Raw genomic sequence first — 13129 nt, forward strand, 5'->3', positions numbered from 1 at the left:
CTCTTTCACCTCCCTCCCCACTCCTTCCCTCCAGGTTGGGTTCCCTGTGTCATGCATATATCAAACTCCCACTGGCTACCTATTTTACCGATATGTTTCAGCGCTATTCTCGAAAATCATCCCTCCCTCTCCTTCTCCCAATGTGTCCAAAAGTCTGTTCTTTATGCTCCAGTGACGATTTGGAGGGTAGAGTGGAAAATGTGAGGAGACCACTGCCCTGCGCCAGGGAAAATATGATGCGGTCCCTTGAACATAAGGAGTCTTTATGGTTAGAGAATTAAGCGCAGGTGGATTTTGCTTTGCTGAGTTGCATTCTAATAATCTTAACGTTTTACAGGGCTGGTCTGGCTGGTGGCCATCATCGTGGGAGCTCCCATGTGGCATGTGCAACGACTTGAGGTAGACTGGGGGCTGGGATTGGTAATCAGTGTTGAAATGTTTTTCCACCCCTCTTACTTGTAATCATTTTCCTCCCTGCAAGCACATTACTGCAAATTTGTGTGATCTCAGTTTTTTCACTGGAGGTTTTTCAAGTGGAATAAAATAATTTGCTTTAAGATAGTTTTCTCTGCTTTTTTCAGCTCTTCCTTGAACTTATATTGTTAAGACTTTAATGCTTAAAATAAAATGTTCCAGGGTCACTTTCTGCATTTGCCTGCCAGCAGAAACATACCGTTCCTGGTGTTGTTCAATGTCTTGTTACATCCTAAGAGTTTGATGCTTGCTCTAGATTTTTCTTTTGTTTTTAAGTCACAAAAAAATGTTAACCATTTATCTACTTATTGGTTGATTTTCCTTCATAAGCACTTCCGCTGCCTCTTAGTCACTGACAAATATCTGAACTGGAACATGCAAGCCATTGATTTGTGGACCTGAAAATGACCTTAAATGATTGATTCTTAATAACTTTCTATACGTGATATCAGTCTGTGTGTATCTTTATAATAAAGATAAACCTCTCTGTTCCCCTCACACCTCTGTCAGCTGGGCCCAGCCTGCAGTGGTGATTCACAGTGAAGAAAACACTGCACCATTTTTGGTGACCTGGTCTCTTTACTGGGGCCTACTTGAATGTGTCCTGCCTGGGAGAGCTAGTGTAGACAGTGGTCTTCAAAGACACTAGAGGGTTGCTCACATGGCCTCTGAGATAATTTTTTAAATTACTTATCTTTTGTACCTTTTTAAATTAGTGTAGGTAAACATGAAGCTGCTGGACACTCAGTGTTCCCCTGGCCAGGATATCAACTGAGCCCTCAGGAAGAGTGCATTTTAAAAAGTGACTTAGGGCTTCCCTGGTGGCTCAGGTGCTAAAGAATCTACCTGCAGTGCAGGAGACTCAGGTTTGATCCCTGTATTGGGAAGATCCCATGGAGAAGGGAATGGCTACCCACTCCAGTATTCTTGCCTGGAGAATTGCATGAACAGAGGAGCCTGGCAGGCTATAGTCCGTGGGGTCGCATAGTCGGATACGACTGAGAGACTGACCCTTTCACTTTTCACTTTGATGTTCGATGCAACCTGTATATAAATGAGCTTGAGTGCACAGGTAACAACAGAAGGCAGTTTTATTCTCTCTTACCACCTCTAAAAATGTGATGGATGAAGCCTTGAATGGGTCCTGTAACTCTTGTGGTCATTCAGAGAATAAAATTCCTCCGGTCATTTTCAGTCACAAGAACAGTAACTGGTCACTGAATATTGTTAGTTCCCTTATCAAAATATCCAGTCCAGTGTCACAATCCCTCAAGTCCATACTTTCAAATCAATTTAAGATATCTCCCTTTCCCCAGTTTGAGCCATTTTAGGCCTAGAATCCTAGGGTATGGAGAGGAGCTTTGATCCCCTTATTCTGCATATTACTGTTTCTCATGATTGATTCTTTATTTCATGGGTTCCTCACAAATAATATCCCTGGGGCTTCCAATGGCTACTCCCTTCCTTAAGCTTTCACACACAGCTGGACGTGGCCAACTCCTTTCTCTGAGGCTGCCCTTATTTCCAGCAGGAAACCCATACCTTTAAAAATAACCCAACCCAGTTCCCATAGGGAGTCTAATTCTGGCTCACAGAACACAAGGAGATATGTCCATTTTTAAAAATAAAATTATTTTATCATATGCTTTAAATATATTTTAAAATATAACTCATTTATTTTGTAGAAAATTAATTAAATCTAATTGGCAAAACCAGTTCCCTCTGTCAGCCGGATCAGCCAAATCAGATTTGCTTTCTGTCAAGAAAAAGTATGATTTCATTTTTCAAGTCAAATAAATGTATTAATACGCTCTCCCACGGCCACCTTCTCCCTCCTAAATTGTATTAGCAAGAGTGCAAGCATGCAAGACGCTTTAATTCCTCGGCCGGCTGAAATGAAGTGCCAGTGATGTCACCATTTGCACTGATGTTGTCTTTGCTCTGCTCCTGCTGCGCTCTCTCCCAGGAGTGATGTATCTGACAGCTTTCAGGGGCTGGAAGCAACAAGGTGGTTAAGTTAAAGTTGTCATCACTTCTGCCCTTTACTATGCAGATAATGGGAATTCACATCTCATCAACTGTCAAAACACCTTTTTTTCTTTTTCTAATGTCAAGTTTCCCCTGAACAGAAATCCATTTAATACAGGGAAAGGCACAAAACCCTGTCCTGGATTTATGGTGCCTTGATCAAGGGGGCTTCACTGACATCCGTAGTTTGGACTACCTCTTATTTTGGTGGTCCAGAGTGAGATTGCAGTTGGGTGAGAGATAGGACTTGTGGAGACTGAAAGGAGGGGGATTATGAAAAAGGAACTGGGAATGTAGACCCAGCATGACACTTCAACCCCACCCCACACATTCTCTTAGGCCGTGAGATTTTTGGAGAATTGTGAGTTTAGACATAGAAGGTCTGAAATTGGTTCCCATGAAACCATCTGAGCACACCCTCTTGTCTCTTCTCAGAGACAAGAAGGTCTCTGCTTGTCCCCAGGGGAAAGTGCATAGTTCAGAGGCTGTCAGCCTCTCCTTATGCTTTAGAACGCATAAATATGTGACCCCCATGGTTTTAGGCCCTGTGGGCTCTGCTTACATGAGTCAGAATGAGCTTCACCTTCATATCCTCTTCCCAGGGAGTACAGACCTTGAAGTTATTGTTTAATACTTTCATTCCTCATTGCATTTGAAAAGTAATGCCTAGATCAAAACTTGAATTGTCATACTTTTGATAACAATACCAGAAAGCTTCCCACCCACCGCCCCCGCCATTCAATTGGCTTTGAAAATTGGTGATAATACTCTGGGAATGGAGGCCGAAATATGTGTTAAGACTTAAATGTTCCTCATCTGTAAAGCTCCAGAGTGACTCAGATGACAAGAATTTTGATCAATTCTCTAACTTTAATTCCTATTATCCAGATATATGACTTTTGAATGTACTGTAAATGTTTAATTTTTCTCATATTAGCATTTTCTATGGTTTCCCTGGTGGCTTGGTTGTAAGCAATCCACTTGCCAATGCAGGAGACATGAGTTTGATCCCTGGATCAGAAAAATCCCCTGGAGAAGGAAATGGCAACCCACTCCAGTACAGTATTCTTGCCTGGGAAATCCCATGGACAGAGGAGCCTGGCAGGCTATAGTACATAGGCTCGCAAAAGAGTTGGACGTGACTGAGCGACTAAACAACAGCAACAAATTGTAATTGTTATTATTAATTTTTGAACTCATAAGTCAGTCTCTTAGAAATAGTACTTATAAATAGAAATTGCCTTTCTGTATAATATATACGTCAAAGGCTTATAATTGGGTCTGAATATTAGTACACTGGCAATAGTTCAGATTCTAATTTCTCATTCATCTCAAAATCTAAAAGCTACAAGTTTCCTCTCTAAAATCTTTGTGAACAGCATGATCACTACAATCTGAAACAGCAGTAGCAAAATACAGAATTTCAGTTCAGAAACAAAATGCATGTTTTTGGTACTTATTCAATTGGAAGAAGTCTGATGCCTTGTCAAAACTGATCTCATCAACAATTGAGGAAGCAAAATCATGTAACAGCAAACTAGCTGGTTGCTTTCCCATGTGGCACAGTGATAAAGTATCTGCCTGTCAGTGCAGGAGATGCAAGAGACAGGGTTTGATCCCTGGGTTGGAAAGATCCCCTAGAGAAGGAAATGGCAACCCACTCCAAGATTCTTGCCTGGGAAATCCCATAAACACAGGAGCCTGGTGGGCTACAGTCCAGAGGGTTGCAAAGAGTCAGCTGTGACTAAGTGATGGAGTATGCATGCAGCATAACCAGCTGGCATGCTAGAATAAAATATTTTTTTCATACATACTTTGGTCATTCTAGTGTTCTTTCTTTCACTCAACTGAAAATTTAATGCTGCTGCTGCTGCTAAGTCATGTCAGTCATGTCTGACTCTGTGCAACCCCATAGACAGCAGCCTACTAGGTTCCTCCATCCCTGGGATTCTCCAGGCAGGAACACTGGAGTGGGTTGCCATTTCCTTGACTATCATGTAAGAAGGTGGAAAAGATTTTTTTTTTAAAGTGAACAGGCTATGAACCTCGATTCCATTTAAAATCGAAAAGAAAATATCAAACTGTCAAGTATCTAAGCAGTGAAGGCGAGAAAGCACACTTCACAACAAAAGAAGAAGCAAAATTGTATCTCATTTGAAATATGTACCCACAGTAAACATGTGAGGCTCTGAGAAGCCTGCCTGACAGTAGACTTGGTTGCTTTGTGTGCTTTGATGCTGCCTCTGGCTCTTCTAACTGAATTATACTTATTTTAAAGATTAAGTATGACTTCTTATATGAGAAAGAACATGTGTGCTGCTTGGAAGAGTGGAGCAGCCCTGTGCACCAGAAAATCTACACCACCTTCATCCTTGTCATCCTTTTCCTCCTGCCTCTCATGGTGATGCTTATCCTGTACAGTAAGATTGGCTATGAACTTTGGATAAAGAAAAGAGTTGGGGATGGCTCTGTGCTTCGAACTATTCATGGAAAAGAAATGTCAAAAATAGCCAGGTGTGTTGCATGGAACATTCACCTGTTTAAAACATTCACCTGTTTTAGAGACAGTAGCCAGAGATCTCAGATGCCTGGATAATGTAATCAAAGTGTCATTGGTAATTTATGTCGCGCACATGCGCTGACTTTGAACTTTTTATTTTACATATGACAGAAAGAAAGAGCAAGATCACCAGCTCCCAAGTTAGAGGGGGAGGTCACTGTTACAGATAATTGCCTGAAAATTTTTTAATTGTTATATTTTCATCTGCATGTTGATGCAAATTGTTGTGACTCTCTCCTTTCTGCTACTCCCCAGCCACTTGATGTAGATAAATCTCCTTACTCCCAAGCCCCTGACTTTCCTCATATGTACTAGAAAGCATCAAAATATCCATCCATACTTCCTCCTGTACAAGTAATGATGCTAAAAGATTTGAGATGATATGTATAAAAATACTCTGGAAACCAGAGTATGTTATTTATTTTAAATTGTTATCTTATATTTTATTTTGGGGCTTCCCTGATGGCTGGCTCAGTTGGTAAAGAATCTGCCTGCAATGCAGGAGACTTGGGTTCAATCCCTGGATTGGGAGAAGGGAATGGCAACCCACTCCAGTATTCTTGCCTGGAAAATCTCCTTGACAGAAGAGCTTGGTGGGCTGCAGTCCATGGGGTCGCAAAGAGTCGACGCGACTGAGCAACTAACACACACATACACACCCAAAGAATGATGCTAAAAAGAGTGAGATGATACATATGAAAGTCCTTTGGAGGTGAGAGTATGTTATTTATTTAATTTAAAATAATTTAATTATTAAAAATTAAAATAATTTAATTATTTTATATGTTATTCTTACCTAAGGGCTTTACTTTCTGATCATATGGACTAACAGAAATTTAAAAACACAATTACTGCTACGGTACTTGTGGGCCATTTGGTTTATTTTATAAGCTACACTGCATGGCACCAGCTTAGAAGTCTAGTGGGGTGGCGGTTTATCATTTCTTGAAGTGTGCAGCGACCTCTAGTGCCCGATTTGTATAAAGACGTACTACGGCTCCATGTACAGGGTGCTACGCTGTTCAGCATCTTGGGACTATTGCTGATTTAGTTCTCTCTTTTCCTCCGAAGAAAAGGCTAACACGTTGAGATAATAATGAATGCGACTCGTTAAAATTTGAAAATGCGCAGATCTCTTGCAGACGTTAATCGTGACTAATAGAGAAAACTCTGAATCCCTGGTTAATCATGTTATTTAATTATATAATGGAAGATTACATTTTAATTCTGTCCTGAGGACTTCCCATATTTTTCTATCACAGGCATGAGTGTTTTTTGATATAAAATGAATAAGAGCTTTGGCACTGAAGTTAGACTGCCTACATTTAAATCCAAACTAAACTTTATCGTTTAAATTCTCAACTTTCTGATCTGCAAAGCCATCTGACTTTGCAAGTTACTTAACCTTCTCTGAGCAGAAGGCAATGGCAACCCAGTCCAGTACTCTTGCCCGGAAAATCCCATGGACGGAGGAGCCTCGTGGGCTGCAGTCCATGGGGTCGCGAAGAGTCGGAAACAACTGAGTGACTTCACTTTCACTTTTCCCTTTTATGCATTGGAGAAGGAAATGGCAACCCACTCCAGTATTCTTGCCTGGAGAATCCCAGGGACGGAGGAACCTGGTAGGCTGCCATCTATGGGGGCGCACAGAGTCGGACATGACTGAAGAGACTTAGCAGTAACCTTCTCTGTGCCTCAGTTCCTGCATCTGTCCAATGGCTTGTCAGGAAGATTAATCTGTGCCAAGCATCCAGCATGCTGCTAGGCTCATAATGAGCACGTATCTTAAGGATACTTGTAATATTAGAAATATAGGGATGAGGATAGTAACGATGGGGAAGGATGATAAACAGCTCACAGTTAGCTTGTCATGAGCTTCATTAGAGGCTTCCCTCGTGGCTCAGTGGTAGAGAATTCACCTGCAGTGCAGGAGATGCAAGAGACAGAGGTTCGATCCATGAGTTGGGAAGATCCCCTGAAGAAGGGCATGATAACCCACTCCAGTATTCTTGCCTGGAGAATCCCATGGACAGAGGAGCCTGGCGGGCTACAGTCCTTAGGGTCACAAAGAGTTAGACACAACTGAAGAGACTGAGCATACACAAGCTTCATTTACATTTGAAAATTATCACTGAGAGGTCTAAACTTGATACATCTGCCAAGGAAAAGTTAACTGACACAGTGTATCCTTATGGACCCAGGAAGAAGAAGCGAGCTGTCGTTATGATGGTGACAGTGGTGGCTCTCTTTGCTGTGTGCTGGGCACCTTTCCACATTGTTCACATGATGATGGAATACAGTGAGTGACTGTCCTTCTCACTTGATGGAAGTTCTGGTTCATTCCCTGCTAGAATGGACAGTGAATCATTGAAATATTTAGCCATTCACTTGGGTAATCAAATCTCAAACATTTACTAGGTTTCTTTCAAATTTACAAGATAACCAGATCATTATGTGATGGGTAATTATATATGAGTTTGATCAAAGCTTTAGTAATTATAGAAAATAAAGAAAAATGTTTGAGATGCATCTCCCATGCTATGCCTTCTGGTCTCCCTAAACCATTTAAACCTTGGAAGAAGTGTGACATCCTGTGAGTGTTCCCTATTTGGAACCCACACATGAACCACATGAATTTAATAACACCCAGGATTTCAGCTAGATCTTTAATATATCATCTCTGATAATCTGAGCCTTAACATGGTTCTCAGATGATTTGTTTCTGTAAGACAAGTGGACATTTGAAGGGTGACTGCATCTTCCAGTTTATGTGAAGCTTGAAATCATGTTGAAATGCAATAAGCCCTCTAACATGTGCTGGGCTTGTAACCCTAGATTCTTTAACAAGGAGGACTCATCACAATGAGTCCTCTTCTTCAGACATCTGATGGCTCTCCCCAAAGTCTTGGAGAATTTTTCACAGAGAATTTTACATAGTTGTACAAGTGTAACTGTTTCATAAAGATGGAAGATAAACAAAAATGTTGTTTTATATTCATTCAAACAAATGTCCATTCTAAAGGATTATTTTTTTATTTCAGGCAACTTGGAGAAGGAATATGACGATGTTACAATCAAGATGATTTTTGCTATAGTGCAAATAATTGGATTCTCCAATTCCATCTGTAATCCAATTGTTTATGCATTTATGAATGAAAACTTCAAAAAGAATTTTTTATCTGCAGTTTGTTATTGCATTGTAAAAGAAACCTTATCCCCAGCACGAAGGCATGGAAATTCAGGGATTACGATGATGCAGAAGAAAGCAGTGTTTTCCCAGAAAGGGAACCCAGTTGAGGAGACCAAAGGAGAAGCCTTCAGTGATGGCAATATTGAAGTCAAGTTGTGTGAACAACCTGAAGAGAAGAAACATCTCAAATGACACCTTACCCTCTTTAATTCTGAACTTTCGGAGAATTCTGGTTTAGGCAGTGGGCATTAATTATAACTGTCTTCATAATTCATGCTATTCATAGCTGAATCTGAAAATTATTTTGAACAAAAGTTAAAGACTTGCTTTTTATCTAAAAGCCTTCTCCATGTGCAGTCAGTGTAATATGGCTTTCTATTTATTGCTAAGTTGGATGAGATCATTTAACACTTGTATTTTTTTTCTGAAGTTTAACAGTTGAACACTATAATGTAATTTTTAGTGCACCATTGAAGGTTGGTGATAGTCTCTTGCAAATGAAGTGTGTCCAATAATCATAAAGCCAAAGACAGTGAAGACACAGCAGAGTGACAGCTTAGGTTTTGAGCCAGATGCTTGGGTTTCAGTTTCTTACCCATCACCATGATTGTAATGACTGACCAGCCACTCAATGTCTTCAAGTCTCCTTTCCTTCTTGTGTAAACTGGAGTGGTTCCTCCAACTCCAGGAAGTTTCTGCTGCTGCTGCTGCTGCTAAGTCACTTCAGTCATGTCCGACTCTGTGCGACCCCATGGATGGCAGCCTACCAGGCTCTGCCGTCCCTGGGATTCTCCAGGCAAGAGTACTGGAGTAGGGTGCCATTGCCTTCTCTGAGGAAGTTGCTGCCAAAACAAAATGAGATAGCAGTGGGAATGCACTTTGCATTCTGAAGCACCCAAGTTCTGAAGCATTATTGTGGTTCTTCATGTCTCGGTACGGCCCCACCCTGTATCTGTTCTCTTTTCCTTTCTGAGACTTGACCTCAACCCTATTCAACCTTTCACATGTCCCTGTTTTGTAGCTAGTTTCTTTCATCAAAAGAAGAATATTCCTGGGATCCTCATTCATAAGTTGACTATAGTATACTTTGGAGAAGGAAAAGGCAAGCCACTCCAGTATTCTTGTCTGGAAAATCCCATGGGCAGAGAAGCCTGGTGGACTCCAGCTCATGAGGTCACAAAGAATTGGACACAACTGAATGACTAAGCACATAATACATTTAGGCCAATCTAGCTATATCAAATATTTATATTTTTAAAACTTTTATTTTCACTAGTGGGATGAAAGACTTTTTGTCATGTTAAAGGGCTTTTAGGTGTAGTTAGAATCAGCTGCAAGTCCATGACATTTTATCATGCCCCAAACTGACCCTCAAGAGCGCTGGATCAGGAAGAACAACAGAGTTCCTCACCTGTATTCCTGACCTAATTCTCCCTTAAACACAGCCCCTCTCCTTTTTGTCTTTTCCTCTTACTCCCAAATGTCATGGTTACAGTGGTCACCCTCATCATACTCTGTTGCTTCCCCTTTATTATCTGAGCTTCCCAAATTCCATTCATCACAGCCTCGTGACCAAAGTGTTTCTTCTGCCTCCAACACTTCTTCTTCCAGCCAGGTATTAGAAAGAAAGGGAAGCTCAAAAATTCTTAAGGTATTTCACTTGTAGAGCTTTCAGGTTTGGGAACCAATGAATGCAGGCCACTGATATCTTTCAAAATACAGACATTTAATTTTATATGTATGTTAATGTGAGCATGGTTTAAAAAAAAACACACAGATGAAACAGTGTATGATACTGAGGCCACTGATATCTTTCAAGATACAGACATTTAATTTTATAGGTATGTTAATGTGAGCATGGTTTAAAAAAAACACACAGATGAAACAGTGTATGATACTGAGGGAAATATGACAGAAGAAAATTAATAGTCAAGAGGAAAAACTGATTATTTGGTTGTGTTAAAATGGCCTCACCATGGGTTATTTATATATACTGTTCTCCTGTTTTCCCTAGTTACTCTGTAGCAAAACAGTGATTATCATTATGCCATCAAAAATAAATCATACTCACTGACTTTTGGTTATAGTTATTTGGCCAATATCCATATGACTTTTCCTAAATTTGATGTTACACATGCTCCTAATATGTCAATGAAGAACAAATAATACTATTCCTGACTCTTTAATTATTAAGACTGTTGTTATTTCATTGCTAAGCCATTTCAACTCCTTTGGACCCCAGTGGCTGAGGCCTGCCAGGCTCCTCTGTCCATGGGATTTCCTAGGCAAGAATACTGAAGTGGGTTGCCATTCCCATCTCCAGGGGAATCTTCTTGACCCAGGGATTGAACCTGTGTCTCCTGTATTGGCAGGTAGATTCTTTACTGTCTGGGCCAGCAGGGAAGCCCAATTCCCAAAGGTTGATTATTAATCACCATGATGAAGAGAAAGAGCTGGTAAGTAAGAGAGAAATGGCAGCCACACAAATTCTGGTTGCTCGGTGATTCTTTACCACTGAGCCATTTGGGAAGCCCATGGTTAAGGAGGGGTAAAGAAAACTATTCTTCCATTTACCAGCCTTTGGGTAAAATGTCTATGAAATCAGTGAAAAGATCTGTACCCCTGTTCAGATGCTTAAGTCTTTTGTTTCACTCTGGAACACTGTGCCAAAAAGATCTCTGTGTATTGACCAATATGGTGACATAATTAAAAAGGGAGAGGACAATCTTTCAAACAAATGCTTCCAAACCAACTGAATACCCAAGTACCAAAAATAGGACCTTGATCTTTATATCACACATGAAAATTAAATCATAATGCACCATAGACTTAAATATAGATGCTAAGTCTATAATACTAGAATAAAATATAGAAGATAATCTTTACAACCTAGATTAGGGAAGGTCAGAATTTTATAAGTAGAGCACTAAAAGGAGAAAGGCTAAAATAAAAAACTGATAAAATGAACTCCATCAAAAACAAAATTCTAGAGCTGGTCCTAAGATGGCAGAGGAATAGGATGGGGGGACCACTTTCTCCCCTACAAATTCATCAAAAGATCATGTGAATGCTGAGCAACTTCTACAAAACAGCTTCTGAACACTGGCTGAGGACACCAGGCACCCAGAAAGGCAGCCCATTCTCTTCAAAAGGAGGTAGGACAAAATATGAGAGACAAAAAGGGAGACAAAAGAGTAAGGGAAGGAGACCCATCCTGGGAAGGGAGTCATGTCAGAGGAGAAGTTTCCAAACACCAGGAAACCCTCTCAATGGCAAGCCTGTGGGGAGTTTTGGGATCTTAGAGAGCAACATAACCAGGAGGGAAAAAAAAAAACCCCACAGAATATGCACCTAACCACAACTCCCAGTGCAGAACTAGCCCAGACACTCATCCGCCACCAGCAAGCGGGGGCTGGACAGGGAGGCACAGGCTGCATTGCTTAGGGTAAGGACCAGGCCTGAATGCCCTGAGGACAATCTGGGGGAGCTAACGTGAGACAGCAACCCAAACTGTGGGATAGCCAGAGAGAGAAAAAAAGAGAGAGAGAGAGGACTTTCCCGCAAAAAGCTCTAACCTAAGGCGCAGACTGGCCCACTCACAAAAACAAAGGATTGCACAAACACCAAAGGAGTGCTAGCTGGCTGCAGACCAGCCCAGCCCCCCACCGGAGGCAGAGAGGCAGGCGAGCAATAGCCAGAGCTGGAAGGCAAGGGGCAGTTTCGACCCCAGAGACTGGCATCCTCCACCAAACTGTGAGCAGGCTTCCAGTTGCTAACCGTGTCTTCCTGGAATCCTAGACGGTTGACATCTACCAGGAGGGTTGCAGCCTGAGATCAGCTCCCCAGAGGAGACACACGGCACCTGAGATGGCACTCTCATGGCGCACCCAGGAAACCAAGTGGCCAGGAGCGGGTGGTGATTAAGACTCACAGCCCACCTGGGAAGGTGCGCTTGCCAAGCACATGGTTGCCTGAGCTGCTCGGAACTGGGTAGGGCACAAAACACAGGCCCAACCGTGTCTGTGCCTTTGTGGAGTACCTGAGAGCCTGAACCTGAGCAGCTTAGACCTGGAAAGTGCATGAAACGCAGGGCCCAATTTGGACAGCACCCCTGCAGAGCAGGCTTCAGGAACCTGGAGCTTGAGCAGTGTAGACCGGGGAAGTACACACTGCCATGAACTGGGGCAAACCCAGTGTGGTCCATATACACTGCAAGCACTCTTTGCACACGCCAGTGATATGTGTTTGCAGTGTTCCTCCCTCCCCACAACAGAACTGAACAAGTGAGCCTAAATAAGTGACCACCTTTCCCCTTGTGTCAGGGTGGAAATTAGACACTGAAGAGACTTGCAAACAGTAGAAGCCAAAATTAACAAAAAAGAGAGAACTGCTCTGGAAGTGACAGGTGCAACAGATTAAAACTCTGTAGTTAACATTGACTAAGCATTGGAAAGGGCCTATAGACCTTGAGAACAAGTATAAGCTGGAGCAAGGAACTATCTGAAACTGAACTGACCCCACACTGCCCTCAACAGCTCCAGAGAATTTCCTAGATATATTTTTACTATTATCATTTAAAAATTTTTTTAAGTTCTTTATTACTCCTTTAATTTTCATTTTTATAACCTACTATTATCTTGCAAAAAAAAGAGATCCTATTTTTAATGCAAATTTCATATTTTTTATAATTTTTGTGATTGATTTTGTTTTGTAGTCTTAATATTGTATTTTTGAGAGTCTAACCTCTACTCTAGCTTTTTAATTTTTGCTTTTTGGTATTTGTTATCAATTTTGTACCTTTAAGAATCTAATCTTCAGTACCTATTTTTACTTAGGGGTGTGAATACTGGCTAGATTGCTCTCTCCCCTTTTGACTC

The 13129-nt window shown here is 41.3% G+C and overlaps 1 protein-coding gene across 1 annotated transcript in view; it reads left to right on the top strand.

Moving 5' to 3' along the window:
* Positions 1 to 10438, top strand: part of QRFPR (pyroglutamylated RFamide peptide receptor) — a 62190-nt gene extending 51752 nt beyond the window's left edge. Inside the window, exons 3-6 of the mRNA XM_019962198.2 lie at positions 338 to 399; positions 4781 to 5016; positions 7264 to 7361; positions 8104 to 10438. Coding sequence (XP_019817757.2) covers positions 338 to 399; positions 4781 to 5016; positions 7264 to 7361; positions 8104 to 8444 — 737 coding nt within the window. The 3' untranslated portion in view covers positions 8445 to 10438. The remainder of the gene's footprint in view (positions 1 to 337; positions 400 to 4780; positions 5017 to 7263; positions 7362 to 8103) is intronic.
* The last annotated feature ends 2691 nt before the right edge of the window (positions 10439 to 13129 follow it).

Source organism: Bos indicus, chromosome 6 (assembly GCF_029378745.1).
Source record: "Bos indicus isolate NIAB-ARS_2022 breed Sahiwal x Tharparkar chromosome 6, NIAB-ARS_B.indTharparkar_mat_pri_1.0, whole genome shotgun sequence".
NCBI classification, from domain to species: domain Eukaryota; kingdom Metazoa; phylum Chordata; class Mammalia; order Artiodactyla; family Bovidae; genus Bos; species Bos indicus.